Genomic DNA, 20567 nt, shown 5'->3' with positions numbered 1-20567 from the left:
TTTACCTAATTGCTTATATATTTTGATTACTGTTTGAAATGCGTTGTCACTACATCAGGTGCTAAAAATATTAAAGGGATATTACTTGCTTCTATTTCAGATTAGGACCGGTGCTAGCCAGTTCATCATTAGTGGCTTTGTAATTCACTCATCAAGTAGCTAGGGTAGTTTACTCTCACCCAGTAAACAACTCCAATAAAGCAGTCAGGTTCTGTATGAATATACAATACAAACCATAGATAATACGAACTGACAAAACAGCAGATGATGTACATTACAGTCACCTTGTAAACTATCCTAATAAAACAGTAGGATACCTGTAAAAAGGTTTTACAAAAAGTGCTCTAGTACGAAAAAGAAACTAGCAGAGGATGGTTTCGATCCATCGACCTCTGGGTTATGGGCCCAGCACGCTCCCACTGCGCCACTCTGCTACACTTGCATGCTAATGGTGCTTTTAATGTATTAATTAAAAAAAACAACAATCACACAGGTACCTGTAAACTACCCTAATAAAACAGCCAGGTACCTTTCCTGTAAAATGCTTTTACTTTAGTACGAAAAAAAACTGAATTAGCAGAGGATAATTTCGATCCATCGACCTCTGGGATATGGGCCCAACACGCTCCCACTGCGCCACTCTACTACACTTGTATATGCTGTTACAGAGGTTTTCAGGTTGGTTATCAACGAATGAAGTATGACTGTAAATTCGTTTACGAATTACTGTAATTCTACAGGAATTCGTTGCACATGCGCGGACAACCAACCTGAAAACCTCTGTACTAGTAGCACTTTTGTATTTGAAGTCCAGGGCCGGCCGGACCACTTTTCAGCCATTTGAATTTGAAAAAAGATCGAGATACTCTAATAGAGCAATCATCGCAATATACTCTAATAGAACAGTCATCGTGATACTCTAATAGAGCATTCAGTATAGAATATCATTGCTCTTATTACACTGGTTGGTCTAAGCCATTACATTCAGTCTTCAAATTACATCCAGTGAGCCATCTGCATATAGCATAACTGCAATAATTGATAATGAATATCATACATTAGCTAGTAATTACAATCAAAATTATCTCAAAATAACTAAACAAAATTAGTATCATGAAAGTACAATTTATAATTAGTTTCTTGTGTTTGTATTGTTTGAGTAATTAGTTTCTTGTGTCTGTATGTTTTTGTTTTTGTACTCTGTTGTATGTATGTGTGCTCCAGTAGGGAAGAACAGCTCTGCTGACTACTGTGAGGATAAACAATAAATTATATCAATCAAATCAAATCAATTAGCTACTAGCTATACATGAAACTGAATTAATTGGTATACAGTAGCACAAAGTTATCTTGATATATTCTTGATATATTCTTGATATATTCTTGATATATTCTTGATATATTCTTGATATATTCTTGATATATTCTTGGTGTTGACAGAAAAGCAGAAAGAGACTGTGCATATAAAATAGCTTTCAGATGCTATTTCAGAACATGTATTTTCAAAAATTTTCTCCGGGAGCATGCCCCAGACTTCCCTAGCTTAGCATGCTGTAGCTAACACATGCAAATGAAAGTAGTTAGTATTATCATCTCTACACAATAAAACTGATTAAATATCACATCAGATCAATAAAAAGTATTGTGCATGACTATGACTTCCATTGCAGTCCATGGATGGCCTGACCACTCAAAATCTCTGGGCTCCGGCCCTGATTTGAACTATCACCCAGTGAACTAGCTACTCTAATAAAACAGTCAAGTGCTTGTAAAAAAGTCAGGTTTTACAAAAGTACAAAGTACAAGAGATTAAAGTTAGCACAGGATGCTTTCAATCCATTGACCTCTGGGCCGGGTTATGGCCTCAGCACGCTTCCACTGTTCAATTACATGATGCCAGCACTTAAATGTATTTGAACACTCAGATTATCACCCATTATGGACTACCCTAATAAAGCAGTCAAATACTGCGGATATAAAAAGGTAGCCACCAGTATGAAAAACTGAATAACACAGAGGGTGCCTATGATTACGGGTCCAGCTCACTCCCCTTCACTGCCAGCATATATATATAGGCCTATCTATGATTGGATTTTTTATTTCTTATAAAAATGATCAGAGTATTGAATTCCTAGTCTCCTACAGGTACTTATGTTTGTAAGTTCTATTCAGTGTTGTGTTAGCTTTCCTGAAGACTGTCTTATCAAAATTTGACCCATTTTTTGAACTTTGAAGCTTTTTTATCATTGTTTACATCCAAGTAAAAGACTGTCGGTACTTTGATGTAACTATATGATTATGTGACCAAATTTGCAAAAAGGTACACTCAGTGTACCTTGCACACATTTTACAAGCTAACAAACAAAATGGTGCATGTAACACTCCACTCATTATACTTGCTCTTGGTTTGCAAAATGCAGTCAGATACTTTAGCTGCACTCATGGAAAATTTCAGGCAGTTATATATGTCACAGCAGTTGAAGATTCTGAATATCTTAGTTATTAACTCAGCTTTGCTTCAGCTGGACTCGTGTCAATAACTAAGATATTCTACTTCTGCTGTGATATAACTATAACTTATAATAATATTTTACTTAACTGGCCAAAAACTTGGTTATTATCTTTTAATGTACATTATTTGTAATGCATACACTGGCAGCTATATGCTTTAAGAACAAAATCAACTGGAGCTATATAATCTCCAAGATCTTGGTATACAAACTGATTCAAAACTAAAATTTTATATCCACACAGACACAGTAGTTAAAAGGCTTGTTGAGTTCTGCAAGTCATTTGACTGTGAAGACTCTGATCACGATGTCATGGAAAGTTGTACACAATCCTTCTCCACCCAATTGTAGAATATAGTAATGTCTTATGGGGACCTTCTTCCTTACTTGACACAATCAAAAAGATTGAAAAATACAGCCTAACTAGTATATGGATCACATGATCCTTCACACCACACCACACTTCTACTAGACTACATGCTAACACAACTGATAGGATAGTTGTGTCTTTCTACATTGCTAGATTGTGTCTCTTTACCCATCTATTAGCCATTTTCACCATTTACAAAGGGTCATTTGATCTATAGCTAGCTACCTTTATCAGATTCTTAAGTTCAACTATAATATCCAAATATTTTAACAAGAAGTCACACACTGGCTGAAGTATTCAAGCATCACACAAACTCATACACAAGATCTAATTTTTAATCACTGAGTGATGGCACTTCATTAATATACAAAGAGTACAATAACAGCCCAAGCATAAAGCCCTGGTGGACACCACTGAAAATCTGTGCCTATACATAGATAATAAAGTACCATTAACTTTTTCATATTGACATTTACCTATAACTATCAAATCAATTTAAAAGTTGATCATACACTTGAAGTTTCAGTAAAAGTCTGGTGTGAGAGTAAGCTTAGGTGTTATGTGACTGGATTTCCAGTACACTGCTTTTTAATAAAGATTTTTCATATGTAATATCAAGAGTTCATACTCCCACCTCAAATATTCCCAAGACTCCCACCTCAAAGTTGTGTAATTTACTGCAAGCACACCTACACTCCAGCAGAACTATACATCCTGCACCTGTAAGTGTAATAAACCTGCCCTATATACCTAGGATTTCATTGCCTCATATAGTTACATTACTTCAAATGACTACCAATGGTAAGGATGCTAATTCTAAATGTATAATAATGCTAAAACAGTATCTACTCTAGATCTATAGACACAGTATAGTCTCATGCATGCATTTCTATAGCTATAGCTCACCAAAAGTATCCTTATTTTCTAAAATAAATGGCACACATTCCAAAAAGAATGTTGCACAAATAAGATTCAGAATCAGCATTACATGAAAAGTTGTTATGATATAAGAAAAAGATTGCACTAATAAGAAGGTTGCTAAAGTGAAAATACTTCACCACCTGGAATTGAACCTGGACCTTAGGTTTATATTATAAAACATGTGCCTTGACCACTTATAGCTAAACCTCTAAGGGTATTAAAAACTGTCTTGTATGCATTGACTGGTATAGGTGCTTACTTGCAGTTTGCAGAAAGAATTCGAGTAAGTTTTGTCTACACTCTTGGATTAACGGTGTTGTAAACAACAAATGATGGTAGTTAGAAGCTTCATTTAAAAGTGAGGTGATTTTAAATAATGAACACTTCAATTGGCACAAAAACTGTTTTGTGTGTGGCAGCTGGCAAGAAAAGTGGGTGACACAGAAAGAATGTAGACAGTCAGACAGCTTTATAACTACATAGATGATTGGAACTATAACTGCATTAGAGTGTTTGGCTAAGTATATAAAGTCAATGTATGCATGCATTTTAACTCTCTTTTACAGTGTATTACAGCAAAAGTACATACTTAATCTCTTCAGATAGCCATTTTCTATTATTTTTGTGGTTCAGTATTGATTAAAAATTGATAACCGATAGTTACAACCACTATTTAATTTTCTTTTTAAATAAAATCTGACAAAACAATAGTTTATTTGAAAAATTGGCTTGTTGCTTGAAGACCAAGGCAAGGAGAAGACGCTACCACACGAGGAAGGGAAGGACAGGGGCCCAGGGAGAGGAAGAGGGTGTGCCATGATCCAAAGGGGTAGAGACTTCAAACATAATGAGCAGCACCATGACACACATTTTACACTATAATTATGTATAAATTTTTACTACCTTGCATGGCCAGACCACTTTTTCTCAGCACGACACTTATAATTGATAAGCGGCGTGCCAAGAAAAAGTGGTCTGGCCACGTGAGACTAACTGTCACAAATGCATTTTGCATACCAATTGATTGAAAGAAGCATGCAAATCATATCATACTGTTACACAAACTGCTCTAAAGATAACTGAAAATTACTGTATAGTGTTAACTTGCATACATTAATACCAAGGGCCATTGCATGATCACTGACTGAGTTAAATAGCTAGCTACCTCACAGTTGTTTAAAGAATACATCAAGTCTGTCACATGAAGTGTCATAATAGTGATTTTCCATAGTTTGAAACTTTGTATTTTGTGCTTTAATATAAGAAAAGTTCTCAAGAATCACAGTACTACACATTGTGGACTCATTATTTACGGGTAGGCTAAATCACAATTACCTTCAATTCCTGATTGGACTGAGTAGCAGTTAAAGTGAAGTAGAACGTCTGTAGCCACTATCACAAATGAAGGCATTAGTGTGATCAATACAATTATCTCTTGTATGTATGCATGTTACATCATGCCTTTTACTAGTCTCCACCATGTCCTATATGAGACCACACGAATAGGATGGACAATTGAGGTGTATTGGTGGGACAGTCCTTAGGAAGGACGTCCACATATCTGGACATATGGGACAGTCCTAAGGATGTCCACCATGTCCTATGTAGGACCGAAAGGATAGGACAGACAAGTAGGACTGAGCTGTCGACACCTTGTCCTATATGGGGCCAAAAGGATAGAATTGACAACTAGTATTGATTAAGATGTATTGCAGGGACGGAGCCAGGGTTCAACAAGAGGTGGTGCACTAGGTAGTAAACATATAGAGTATGGGGTCTGGGGGGAGGGGGAGGAGTGCAGCCCCTCAGAAGCTAAAGGCACTTTATATGTTTCAGGACTAAACTTTTTGATGTAGAGCAGTAATATATAAATAATACGCTTCTTTCTAGTGATCTGCATTAATCAAGATGTTGTAGACAGTCATAAGTAGTTCAGCTATGAACCAATTGTCATAATATACAATAACATACGAAGGACCACATGCTTTTTATCTACAAAATTCTTAGCTAGCTATTAGTGGCTATATGTGCCCATGGGATGGTGCTACAGATGCCAGTTTTATACATATATACTGAACAACTGTGGAAGATTCATAGTAGTGTTACAAGTGGTAACTGCTCTATCAGAGTATTTGACTGACTGTTTTATCAGAGTACCTCGATCTTTGCTTGTACTGTTTTTGGGAGGAGGGCACGTGTTCCCACTTGGATCCACCACTCTATTGGTGGGACATTTGGGTCAGGCCTAAGGATGACCACTCTGTCCTATATAAGACTAAAAAGATTGATTGGATTGACATGTTGGATTTAGTGAACACATGGGACAAATCTTAGGATCACGGTAAACTTGGACATGAATGGAGCATTGCACTGTGCATTTTCATTATGGTATCTTAGGTACAGTAGGGGTTCTTATTGTATAACTGTGATTTAATATTGTGCACTTGTTTCAGTACTTTTTATTGATTTACTATAGTTAAAATTTTCTAATGTTGTATTCTTGTCAATTTTAAGGAGCATATAAAATGAGTGAGCTTTGTAGTTGTCTCCTAATAATCAGAGGAGGTTGGACATGATTCAAGCACCACTAAAACAAATTATTTTATTTAGGAGGGTAATACGTTGATCTCAGTGTAATACAGTGAATCATTATTGCTCCCTCGTTTACAGAATACATATGTGACAAGTCTGGTGAAGTTGTATACACCAAACTACAACTTATTCCAGAATTCAAACGCTTTTTACAAAACAAAATACATTGCCTTGAAGCTTATGTGAAGCCCGTTCTGAATATCTAATGAACCCCAGCGAACCCCATAATTTACCAGTTTTGTATTGTGACTATTGAAGGTCACGTGATATAACAAATAAATAAATGCAACTAAGAGTAATATATTTAGGTAGCACTTAGAGCATGTCCAATCTCCTCTGCCTAATAACTAACCTATAGATAGTTACCAAGTTACAAGACACATTGGATAAATTATAAATTTGACAAAATTGTGGTGGTGGTGGGCAGTCAGTAACTATGGATATGACACAAACCTTCATTCCCTGTATAAGAGAACAATTCTATTACTTGATGTGGTCCTAGAACTAAAACTACATATACAGGGGAGTAGTTCCAAAGTAGTGATGTGCAATATAATTGGTTATATCGATTATCATGATAATTATATCAATTTTTATATCGTGATCATGATAAAAAATTAATATCGTTATATCGTGATATATCATGGTGTAGCAATTTCATCAGAAAATGATGTTTAAGACAGTATTAATTTCTTTATATACAGATTTACTTCCAGAGGAAAGTGCATGTTAGGGACTATTTTACATGGTTGCTAGCAAATTATTACCATGACTTCATGCAATTTGTGTATTGTGATAATTTATCGTATCGTGATAAAAGAAAGACCAATAATTGTGATAGGCAATATACAAAATTTGCCATATCGCACAACACTATTCCGAAGTCACTACATCTACAGTTTACTAACTTGGAGGAAGATACAATCATCTCTGAGATACTGACATGTGGGTGTGACATCGTGGAGACTCTTGCTAGAAATAAATTTTTGTCTTCCCCGACCTTTAGTAGCTATAGTACCATCAGTGACTCTACCAGCCACAGTTACATGATCACTAAAACACACAGTTGATTTACGGTGTTCACAGTCACTGATCTGGTTCAACAGTTTCACTTCAAACTTTTCCCTCAGTGGCCATGTTAGCTCATCATCATGTGGACCCTTCATGAGGAACAGGGACATTGACAGGTGAGTACCTTTTCCATGATTATGACCAGCAGCATCAACACGCATACACATTTTGTATCCCTTATCGTGACTATAGAAAGAGTGACTGTACCAGTGTACCTGATTATTCTTCTTTTCCCTCATAGCAGTTATTCTCACAACTACTGGGCATATCTGATCACCAGACTTGGTCAACATAGACTTTGTAGTTAACTCGGTCCATCTTTTTGTGAATGAAAAATTTGATACTGCACCACTGAAGTAACTGGTGAGTCCAAGTGCCTGATGTAATACTAAATTTAATGTATCAATTTTCTCCAAAGCACCAGCAAGCTGTAATTTGGTATCAGCCACTTCTTGAGTCAGTGAATGTTTAGTCAACGACAAGTGCTCTTCCATCTTCTCCTCTTCATGTTCCCTCTTCCTCTTACGCATCATCCTCTCCTCACACCCCACATTGTGATACTCACACTGGACCACCTCAAGAGGACACTCTTTCCTGTGTGCTTCCATGTCTTCACGAAGGACACTCTCTACCTCACATCTATTGGGACAGGATAAGGGAAATTTGGGACACTGTTCCTTGTGCTCTCCCTCAATAAACTGATGTTCTCCTTTAATGTGGCAGTACTGACAGTCAACTTTACGACAGGGACACTCAGTTTCAACATGACTGGTCAGATTTTGTCGCTGCAAAACCTTTCCACATTTATGTGGGCATTTAACTTCCTGAAGAGGACACTCTTTCTTATGCCCTTCCATATTTTCACGAGGAATGCATTGAATAACGCTTCTAGCAGCACGTGCATGTCTTCTATTACGATTGCGGATTGAATAAGGACAACTAGCTGCATCACTAACCATACAACTGTTAGGACAAGGTAAAGGAAGCTTGGGACACTGCTCCTTGTGTTCTCCCTCAATAAACCAATTTCCTCCCGTAATGTGACAGTATTGACAGTCAATCTTATAACATGGACATTCAGTCTCAACATGACTGGCCAGATATCGTCGTTGTAACATTTTCCCACACTCATTGGAACACTTCACATCCTCAAATTGACAACCATCACTGTTTCCAAGGTGATTGTTGATGTGATTCAGTTCACCCTGCCACTCGCAACCTCTTTCCGTATTAGTACAGGTCACATGAAGATTCCTAATCTCTCTATCAAGTTGCTTGTTGACATAAGCCGAAAATTCTTCCTCACGGCAAACTGGACAAACACTTTTACTTACAGTAACCGGATTCTTGACACAGTCCAGACAAAACTTACAGAAAACATGTCCACAACACGTAGTGAGGTAAGGGTCTCGACTAGGAAGGTGACAAATATTACAAACAAGACGATCTGGTGGTGTATTAACGAATTTGTAGTCATACCCGCCCCTGGAAGTGGCCATACCGGTAATCTGATTGCTGCGAAGTCACGTGCTCAGGGGTCTACTGAAACGACTCCTGAAAACTCAACTCTAACTCAAATACGCCGACTATCAAGAACAAGACACATTACGCTGGTTGTCATGATAATAACCATCTAACCTGAAACGAATCCACGATCCCGGCCTCTGGTAATCCTGAATTGTCATAGATAGTATATTCTCCGGTACGGAGAATATACTATCTATGGTTGTGTTCACTCAGCTCTCGCCGAGGCTCCCGCTCAGAGTTGGTTCCGCAGAACAGTAGGATCCCAAATAACGTCACGAATTGCAAAAATGGACGGGCTCTTTTCTGGGGGCACCCTATCATCTATTTTTATTTATTTATTATTAACTGTTCAACACACAGAATTACAATTACAGTTTATATTTTATAGGTTGCACATTCTAAGTGTGTTGAAGGTCCAGCAGTATCCTATATAGCTAGCTACTACATGCACGTGGCCAAGTTAAGTAGCTAGCTATAGCTGCATAGCTAATATAAAAAAATATATCGAATTAGCTAACAAGTAATCAAATTTGGCACAGTTGGTGATTTATTACATCTACTACATGAGCATAAAAGAGTACATACACGGATCATGTGATTAGAAAATCTTATTCAAAGTACATGGTCATAAAAATATAATAATGAAAATTTATATTTGATTGTAGCAGGGCATAACAGTTCTTAGTAATGCATTCCAGAGGCGTGGTAATCTATAAAATAAAAATTGCGGCTGTGTTTATCTGATTTTCTTATATGTTGTAGCTAATTGGTTGCTGGTAAAGTACCAACTTAAAAATTTCCTAGCTATCAGCTCTTAAATATTAAAAGACCATGTAGCTACACTTCACAATTGGATTCACCCACCCATCCAGCAACTAGCCAAGAATATGACGATAAAGTGGTTCCCATGATAAGTTTAATGGCTGAATCTGAGTTATATTCCACAATACTCACTATTTTTATGTAGTGACGTTCACTACTAATTTTGTAGTGAACCTCACTACATTGACCACCAAGTAGTGACATTCACTACAAAATGTAGTGACGTTCACTACTTAAAAGTAGTGAGTATTGTGGCAGAGCAATTCACTACTAAATTTTTACAGTGTGGGGCTAATAAGAACCAATTGACCCAATGAGGGATGCTGTTGCTGTTGCACATTATAGCTAGAGGTGTACTGATATGGGTTTTTGGCATTTACTGATATCCAGATCAATATCCAGCTAGATCAATAGGTCAATTTTTCAAAATTTCCTCACAGACTTCATACATGCATGGGTGGGGCAAGGAAAGAAAAAAAGATTAGCTATTACAACAATTAAAGATGATAGAGCTTTTGCATGAAAAATCTACATTACACATGGGTCCAGTTATTTAGGCCAAATAAATTCTCTGTTTCCCATCCACTGCCTGCATCTCTTCACTGTTCCATTATTCTGTATTCTTCCACTTTCCTTTATATGTACTGTACTAGGCTAAGTGAAAAATAATCTTGTAAGGGTGTCAGCTTGCATGTCAGTGTGCTATCAAGTTCACACAAATTCACCTTTGTGCAACCTTAAGTATGCCCTTAAGTAGCTATAAATTATATGCTTTCATGCAGCTTGTTATGGTTTAAGTTATTTAAGTTAATTGATTTTAGTTGTATAGTGATTTACCAGTTTTAAGAGTAGCTAACACAATAGGTGGATCTATGGTAATACTGGACAAAAGATGTCATCACTTTTGTCTATATGTGAAAGGTAGGTGCTGCATGCATGCATGTGTTAGGGTCCTCATGCATGTGTTAAACACTTGGAAAGGAGTTGTTATAAGAGCATGTATAGAGGTTGCCATCGATACCTATACATCTAATAGCTGGAAATGCATGTTTTTATTATGTTTCTTGTATAATTCCAAAATGCTTTCATATTCTCCTTAACATTGTTGCATGGCAATCTCTCTTAACTCTCTTGTAAGAGTATGCAAGGTATTATGAGCTTGAACAGGGGAGTACCGGCTTCAGGAAACCCCTTTAGATTTTATGCACTACTTGAGTCACTGAGAAATTAAAACTTTAGGTTCCAGAATCTGGAATCTGGAATGGAACAGGACACATTTTAAACTTTTATCCTATAGTTTCTCTAATGATAGTAACACTTGTAGCTTTGACCTGCTTTATTCTGAACAATAATGTTGGTGAAAAGATCGAGATACATGCTATAATAAAGCAGTCTACTTTAAAATTTAGCTAATATAACAGCCACTTACGTAGCTGTAATGGAAACCCCCTTTAAAAAGTCCTGCATATGCCCCTGTTTAGTGTAAGCTATTTAACCATTGCATGTCATCTGCATGGTATATCTTTTCCACAGATGGTTTCTTTCTTGAGTGATATAGCTATAAGATTTTGGAACTGCCATATAATGGGAACACATTTTTTATGGACACATTAAAAGTAATTCCATGCAGACACTATTAATATCAAGGTCCCTTAGGGCCTCTTCCCAAACAAGTGAATGAGGTAAACTTGTTGAAGGGATTGGTCTGTTACACCTCTACAAATAGCACGAGTCCTTAAAAATTCAAGGCAATTAAACATGATCACTAAGACCAAGACCTGGTTGATATAATATATATTGTTGATCATGTGCTCTGCATTAGTGATAACGAAGATGTTACATATAGAAGAAAAGATCGTTGTTTATCAACAACCTCTTGGGTGCGACCTATATGCCGTTGGTTAAATTGATGGTAGCATAAATAAAGTCATGATCACCTCAGTTTAACCGGTGAGATTTAGCTGCTGCACTAAGTAAGCCAAACAGGGATTTTGTATGTACAGGCAGCCAAATTAGTTGTAGGACTTCTGCAATGCATCCATTTCTCAGTGAGTCATTATACAGTAAGCCAACCACAGTTAGTCTTGATATTTTGGTAACATTTATGACAGTTTGAAGATCTGAGATTGTAAAGGGCTGGGTTTAAATTAATTTTAAGAAAACTAAAATACTTCATCAATGAGTTATATAGGAACGACTTCAGTGATTAAAATAATATAAAAGACAGAGCACTCTACTAAGGCTGTACCGATACTGCATTTTACAGCTGATCTGATATTTATTGTCTATTTCCGATGTTTTCTAATAAACTGATGTAAAACATTCAGCCAATCAGTACTTAATAATAATTATTGTAACCGATATGTATTATTAAATTGAGATTTAGCATAATAAGATTACATAGCATAATCACTATGGCTGCGTTGAATTTACTAAAATTCATTGTTCACAAAGTGTTTCCATCCAAAATTGTCTGTTTTTGGTTAGTGTAATGTCAGAGTAGTATCATACAACAAAAATGTATTACCAAAAATGTGGTACAAAAAACCCTCAAAAACGAAAAAAACAACAAAACAAACGAACAAACACACACACACACACTTGAAGAATTGGACCCAGGATAACTCACAGTGTCGTCTAGGATCTTACCACTTGTCTATAATTATACAATGTCACCTGTGTAAGAGAAGAATTTTTAATAGTTCTTATAGTACTTTTACTAGTACTTAACACTACTCCACTGAAGTATCTGTACTATAGACTTACAATTGATTGATAACGATACTTGTAATATTGCTACCGATATAATATCGGTATCGGTACAGCCCTACACTCGAAAAGCTTCTAAAAACTGAAAGCTGTCATTTTAAAAACTGTAATTCGCCATCTTATGAAGACAACACATGTAAAGGACTTTTCATAATAAGTTGTAGTAGTATATAGTCAAAGTGATTTTGTCCCCTTTGAGCACCTAGTTATACTGAAAATTCTTAAGGATAATTCGTTAATTCATTTGTAATTTGAAAATTTAATATTTGTTTCACCCCTAAATTATATAGCATTTTATTTGTATCAAAAATGTATAATCAGAACTAGCACTCTTGAAGAGACTAGATGAGTGAATAATGCATAGGCGGCGGAAAGGGGGGGCTAGGGTGGTCTCACCTTACCAAACTATTATAGAAATAAGTCTGGGTCAGCCCAGCCCCCCCTCATATCAACTACTTGCTCCGCCGCTGGAATAATGATGGCACTGAAATACCCATACTCCTACTATCACAAAAGAAAGGGAGGCTAACAGTGACCTTCTCATCAGTGGCGTAGCCAAGGGTGGGCATGAGCGGGCATTTGCCCAACCATCACAAACTTTTGCCCAACCATCACAAGTAGCTTAAGATTCACGCGAGGATTCACAGCAGCACACAAAACCACCCTACTTTGATACTGTAAAGCGTAAACATGTACCTCATTTCTTGAACCATGACCTCAGAAGAGATCGAGATGGCATATCACGTGATCCATTACGTGGAAAATCCCTTGGGAAGTCCCTATAAAAGACGCACGTGCCACGCTCCTTGGCGCAGTTTAAATTCGAAATTTAAAATGGAGTCAAAGCGTGGTACACTACAGTCGTGGTACTGTATCTCTGAGTCACAGCGAGCGATAATCGTCAGTAGGATTCAGTGTGGATGGTGCTGGCAGCAGAAGATTTCGTTTCAGTGGATTTGTCAAGCGTATTTTTTTGATAAGGAAAGTACCGTATAGCCTACCTTACTGCTGATGAAAGAAAACAGGAAAACGTGACTCTTCTAGATAACAATAATAGCATATGCAAATGGAGCTGGAAATGGAGAAAAGGTCAAGTCATTATAAAGTGTCACGTGCACAAATTGTACTGATTAACGGAGTTGTGGTTTACACCAGATTCATGCAAAATGTACATTGGCTGCTGTAAGTCTGGGACGAAGTTTTCTTGGCATGCTGATATTTGTGTTATAGTTCATAAATTAGCGCCCCCGGCCTTCGTTTGGGACCATGTGGCGTTTAATTGAAAAGCATTTCATATAGCTGTGTAGTCTGGCGCCGCCCGCCCCTTCGCAAAAAGTAAGGGTCTGGTGAAATACAGATACTAAATCATTTCTAGCGCCCAGATTTGGCGCTAGCCAATTAGTGCATGCCAATGACGTTCATACAGAAATCGCCTTGGCAACACAATGCTTTTGTTCGAATTGAAGTGCAATCATCTGACGTAACAAGCATTACGTGCGCTGTCTAATTGAATTCCTTTTGAAATGATTAGGTATTTGTATTTTTCCAGACCCTTACTTTATGCGAAGGGGCGGGCGGCGCCAGACTAATAGCTGTGGTGGTTGGTCTGTAAACTATACTGCCAGTTGATTGTGGTAAATATGTGATGAACTGTTTACATTGTTGGTTCTTGTAGGTTCAGCAGTTTGACAGTGGCGTAGCCAAGGGTGGGCATGGGCGGGCATTTGCCCAACCGTCACAGTTTCTTGCCCAACCATCACAAACTTTTGCCCAACCATCACAAGTAGCTTAAGATTCACGCGAGGATTTACAGCAGCACACAAAACAACCCTACTTTAATACTGTAAAGTGTAAACGTGTACCTTATTTGTTGAACCGTAGATAATAGACACCCCATACAGTTGAACCATTGACTTCGAAGAAGGGATCGAGATAAATGGTGTATCACGTGATCATTGCGCGGAAAATCCCTTGGAAAGTCCCTATAATTACAGTCGTGTAGACGCACGTGCCACGCTCCTTGGCGCGGTTTAAATTCGAATTTTAAAATGGAGTCGAAGCGTGGTACTGTACCTCTAAATCATAGTTAGTGATAATTGTCAGTAGGATTCAGTGCGGATGGTGCTGGCAGCAAAAGATTTCGTTTCAGTGGACTTGCTAGGCGTATTTTTTGATAAGGAAAACACCATAATATAGCCTAACTTACTACTGATGAAAGAAAACGGGAAAACGTACTCTTCTAGATAACAGTAATAGCATAATTATGCAAATGGAGTTGGAAATGGAGAAAAGGTCAAGTCATTATAAAGTGTCACGTACACAATTTGTACTGATTAACCGAGTTGTGGTTTACACCAGATACATGATACATGCAAAATGTACATTGGCTGCTATAAGTCTGGGACGAAGCTTTCTTGGCATGCTGATATTTGTGATTATCTATGGACTCATTATAATTCATAAATTAGCGCCCCCGGCCTTCAATTGGGGCCATGTGGCGTTTACTTGAAAAGCATTGCATATCGCTGTGGTGGTTGGTCTGTAAGCTATACTGCCAGTTGATTATTTACGTTGTTGGTTCTTGGAGGTTCAGCAGTTTGATGTCACGTGATGCTCAGCTACGACGATCGTCAGTAGTCTCGTGCCCAGACCGCTTTTTTTCTTTTTGTGTGGGGGCGGAGAAAAAAAGGGTCTGGTGGATCTCCAATACATTTTTTGTGCAGCCGGATCTACAACTTTTGGGGATAGTTGATTAGTTGTGATGAATAGCAAAGGCTTGTTAACGAAGCGACAATAGTAAATAAGGCGCGCGTACCCAAGGATGCAGCCTTGCCAAGCAAACGCGCGCCGTGTTTCCTATTGTCGCTTCGTTAACAAGCCTTTGCTATTCATCACCACTAATCAACGATCCCCAAAAGTTGTAGATCCGGCTGCACAAAAAATGTATTGGAGATCCACCAGACCCTTTTTTTTTCTCCGCCCCCACACACACACACAAAAAAAAGCGGTCTGGGCACGAGACTAGATCGTCAGTGGATGCATACCCTACAAGTAATAGAATAGCATAGCTATAGCTAGTAAAATGTTTGCATGCATGCAAGCAACATTTGTTTACACTATAGCATAGGTAGCTGTAGGCCTTGTGTGCATACACTTTTCATATTTTTCTTTGATAAAGTCTCACATGAAAGTGAGCGTGTTTGTTGTGTGTGTGTGTGTGTGTGTAGTTAAGTTGATGATGTTATGCCCAACCATCAAATATTGGCTGGCTACGCCCCTGTTTGATGTCACGTGATACTCAGCTACGGCGATCGTCGGTGGATGCCTGCCCTACAAGTTTAATAGATAGCATATAGCTAGTAAATGTTTGCATGCATGCAAGCAGCATTTATTTACACTATAGTATAGGTAGCTGTAGGCCTTGTGTGCATACACTTTTTTATTTTTCTTTGATAATGTCTCACATGAAAGTGAGCGTGTTTCTTGTGTGTAGTTAAGTTGATGTTTAATATGCCCAACCATCAAATATTGGCTGGCTACGCCCCTGCTTCTCATATCTACTATACTAAGCAACCTATAATTTGTACACCTACCAATCTTTATTGGATAATTTGTTACTATACTGCCTCTACCAAAACTGTACAAACTTTGCATAACTAGTGAAATCTGTGTACAGAAAAAATTACACACACTAATGTAAAATTAATACATTTAAAAGAATCAATTGAATTACTTCACAATTTCTTCAGGGATTCTAAGAACTTGGAAGAGTTTTTCTGCAAGACATTAGTGTCGACATTGCTGTGCTTTGCAGTGGTTACAGGTTATTGAAGACTATATATAGAACATAAGTAGTTTAATTGATATCCCTTTCTTTTATAAGATCCCCTATTTGAGAGCATCAATAGGAAAGGATTCAGAGAAAACGAGTGCTAACAGGAACAATAGTTTTATATGGGGAGGCAAAGAAGAGAATCAATTGGTTGATAGTATGTAGAACATATAGGGGTCTGGGGACATGCTCCCACAGGAAAAAAAATTCCTTCTGAGATTGAATTTGGTAATAATTTTGACAGAACTTTATTGGATAAGCATAAACACTGTTGTGATCATTGTATGCAGTAGTGGCAATACTACTTCAAAGCTGCCATACAAGGGTACATCCAGGATAAAATAATGCAGTATATGGTTTAACTTTATTTAAAGTTAAATATTAGCTGTATAATTTTATTAATTTGAATTGATGCTAAAAGTGGCAAACCAGCCACAAATGTCTCTGCAGATATAGCAGATGATATGAAGGTTTTTCCCAGGTAGGGCAAACCATAGAATCACTAACTCATTCATGTTGCAGTTGTATTTACGAGCATATCCTTCGGAATTTTGTAATGTTAAACAATATCATGTACTTTACGGTTGCTGAAAAGACAAGCAGAAGGAAGACTCAAATGAAATAGAAGAAGTAATAATGTATATAGAAAGAAAACTAAATAATTATAATGCATGGAGCTCAGTGGATGAAGCGTAGAATCTCTGGTAGCAGGGGACTCGAGGCACAACCCCCAGAGTTGTTGCCTTTAAGAATGTCTATTTTAGTACAGAGTTAATGTTTTAGTTGCAAAATGGACACAAGTATCAAGTTTGTGTCTACCGGTAGAGAAGCTAGTTATATGCCAGACTGGTCTATCTTTTATGAGCACCAATAAAGAATTGATTGTTTATGCAAACAAGGATCAAATTTAAGCATTGGACAGGTATTGAGGATGTTTGGCACAATGGTGAGATATAGCAGTGTTCTGCATACAAAGATGTCTCACACACTTTCCCCCTTTGAGTTTAATGAAATCATATTGGATGTTCTATTAGAGTAGCTGACTGCTCTATTAGAGTAGTTCAATTATTTAGTTTTAAAATAATCTAATTTTGACTAGCTATCTCTCATTAATGCAATTACACCTGTAGTCTCCTAAATAGCTGATAGCACATATAGTAGTTAGACATTATAGAGTCAGTGGTATATAGCCAGTGATGGATGGGCATACATGATGCCCTGTATACAGCTCACATTAGTGAGAGGCGCTATCAATAAGAATCATATAAAGTGTATGCACAACACAAAACATACAGCTGACTTTGCTATATAGAACAAAATGATACTGCATACAAATAACAAATGACTATATAGCTAAACTACATGTAGCTGTGTTTTTCTATACTTGCAGGTTTCCTGGATCCAATCCAACAATACCCATAGTAGCTAGCAGACAATCATGTGACTTCAAGTCGGCCTGCCACAAGAAACAACTATTTAACACATCACTTCAAACTACAATCACTAGCCATAACAGTACACATACAGCCCATATTCACGAGTAGTCTGGCGCGGCCGCCCCTTCGCACAAAGAGGAAGGGTCTGGTCACTCTAGCATACAAAATTTGTAGCCTGTTACCGAAAACAGGTAACACCAATCAGATCGCGTTGTTGGTAATTACTGAATTTTTGAGACGTTTGTTTAGAAGTTACCATAGATACTATGGAATTACGTAATGAGTGAAAGAAATTATCGCGAAGTTTCATGAAGATGAGATAATGATTGAGGCCGCTGGTAGTCCTCTATACGGTGTAACTGAGATCTGCTTACTTTGTATGGTCGTCAGATGTGTTATTCTTGTTGCCATTGTTGTGATGTCATTGTTTAATTACATTCCACCGCTACAAATTTGTAATGCTAGAGTGACCAGACCCTTCCTCTTTATGCGAAGGGGCGGCCGCGCCAGACTAATTCACGAGCAGTGTTGGGCAAGTTACTTTGTAAAAGTAACTAGTTACATATTACTTGCAGCTGATCTATTTAGTTACAGGTACATATTACCCATGAAATAAAGTAACTGTAATAATAATCGCCACAGGAAATCATTCCTTCAACACACCTTATCGTCCTGACCTCATTCTCTATAATTCCCATTCTTCTTTGATGGGTATTATTGAATTAACCTGTCCTCTTGACTCACAACAGCATCTTGAGTCTGCTCACTGTCGAAAGCAACAAAAGCCTGAATATTTGCAGCTGCTTGCAGAGTTGGACCGTTTGAATATCGCTAATAATTACAGTACTGTTGAAGTTAGCGTCTTGGGTCACTACCTTCCTGATTCAGTCAATGCACTTAAAGATGTTTTTTTCATGGATCAAGATTTGTTGTTTTCAAAAGCCAGTGTTAGAGCTGTTTTGAATGAAATGGCTGGGGCATCAATTTCTGCATCTCAGAGGATCTTTTTTGGGAGGAACTGTAAAGAATGGACTATCGACCCAGACTGATTGAACTAGATTTTGTAGTTACCTTATAGGACTTTTTCTTATTGTATGTATGTATGTATGCATGTAGTTACACTTTTTCTTTCCTTGCCATGCCCACAACTGACTACTGTGTAGATCAGATCTGTGGTCGCATGTTAGTCCGAGGATTCACATACTTGTATCTTTTTTTTTGTTGTTATTGTTGTACACATTCATCATAATCATGATGGTCTTCTCTCTTTTGCATAATATTATTATGTTACTTTGTGTTCACAACCTTAAGCTGTCACGTGTGAGACTGTCACCTTATCACGTGACACGATTGCGTTGTTGGACAATGTGCAAATCTTGATTATAAGTAAGAAGCACGTGAATAAGCCTCATTCAGTAGGCTTCATTACTTGGTTGTCACTAGGCGTTATTCAGTAGATTACTAACGAGATTAGTAACTTCGTTACTTGTAGTAGGCATTCCAGTATCCGAGATTTTTTAATAAAAAAATTCTCCGTATATTCCCCAATAGAACCCTGGCACAAAATGACAACTCGTGTTGAACTTGGGATTGCTCCGTCGTTCGAGCTCCAATGAGGGTGAAAATCGCTGTGGGGTTTGTCCACACGCTGATCATCATGAAAATCTTAGTTTTATCGTGCGCGTTACATATAAGTAAGTTTTGTGTTGTTTTGTAATCTTTTCAAGCCTTGTAATGTATGTAGAATACTTTAAAACTTTAAAAAACGTACGGTCGGGTGGAAGGTAGTCACTGGTGCTTACTTTAAAGTGCGTAATTACTTCGCTCGGGTTAGCGATTTTCAGCTCCAGAGCAATTTTCTGATGGTTGTGTCATCAGCTCAAAAGTATAAACCACTTCAAAGTCGGCATAACAATGCCATAATTGAAACCACAACTCCACCTTAAGTATTGTTGCATCATTGTGGCACCTCCACTTTAGTTGTTTACCTTTATAAGTTGTTAACTTGATGTTTTTACCAACTTGAGATAGCCACTTGCCTATGGGCATACACCATTGTATTGAGAAGTGTGCAGTAGGTGAAACATATTTGCTCACCACAAAGCATACAAAGATCGCTGAGATCCAATAAGACCTGAAGTTACTCTCATTACATGTACAAACTTACAGCTAGAAGCAACTACAGTTTCAAGATAGTCCAGATTGCTAAATGGCTTCCTGATTCAATTGTACCATCTTCCCGTGTAAAATGTATGGGAAGCCCTGGAGAAAAAATGTACCTTTTTTCAGTTTTTAAGCACTGTGCATGCCAAAGTAGCTAATTCCAACTCAGCAAACTATATATTTCAGAGATCGGCAATCAATACTCTATCTATTGAGCATATAAAAAGCCAAAATTTTAAAATCAGTCTGGAATGCCTACTTGTAGTAATAATATTATGTAATATTAGATTCGTTACAGTAAATAATATTGCTTAAGTAACGTGTTACATTTGTAAGTAAAGTAACTTAGTTATATTACCTGTTTTTATAGCGTATTTCGTTATATTACTTAGTTACTACAAAAGTAATAATATTACATAACACGTTACATAAGTAACGCATTACTCCTAACACTGTTCACGAGCATATTCAAATAAAAGCCAGTTTCAGGCTTAATTGTAAACTGGGGTGCTAACTGGGTCAACAGTACAGCCTATCGAGAGCATGAGAAGATG

The 20567-nt window shown here is 37.5% G+C and overlaps 1 protein-coding gene and 1 non-coding gene across 2 annotated transcripts; both read right to left on the bottom strand.

Annotated features, from left to right (window-relative positions):
• Positions 1-362: 362 nt before the first annotated feature.
• Trnam-cau (transfer RNA methionine (anticodon CAU)) lies at positions 363-434 on the bottom strand. The gene has a single exon. It is a non-coding gene; the product is annotated as a tRNA-Met (tRNA).
• Positions 435-7203: 6769 nt separating this feature from the next.
• On the bottom strand, positions 7204-9177 carry LOC136253955 (TNF receptor-associated factor 4-like). Its single transcript, XM_066046612.1, has 2 exons — positions 9103-9177; positions 7204-9050 (listed from the first exon to the last, which is right to left on the bottom strand). Exon 2 carries the CDS (start codon positions 8961-8963, stop codon positions 7287-7289), a length of 1677 nt encoding a protein of 558 aa, XP_065902684.1. The 5' UTR covers positions 8964-9050; positions 9103-9177; the 3' UTR covers positions 7204-7286.
• Between the last annotated feature and the right edge of the window lie 11390 nt (positions 9178-20567).

Source organism: Dysidea avara, chromosome 4, assembly GCF_963678975.1.
Source record: "Dysidea avara chromosome 4, odDysAvar1.4, whole genome shotgun sequence".
Lineage (NCBI taxonomy): Eukaryota > Metazoa > Porifera > Demospongiae > Dictyoceratida > Dysideidae > Dysidea > Dysidea avara.
Note: the sequence above shows the minus strand (reverse complement) of the source record. Positions and strands in the feature narration are given on the sequence as shown.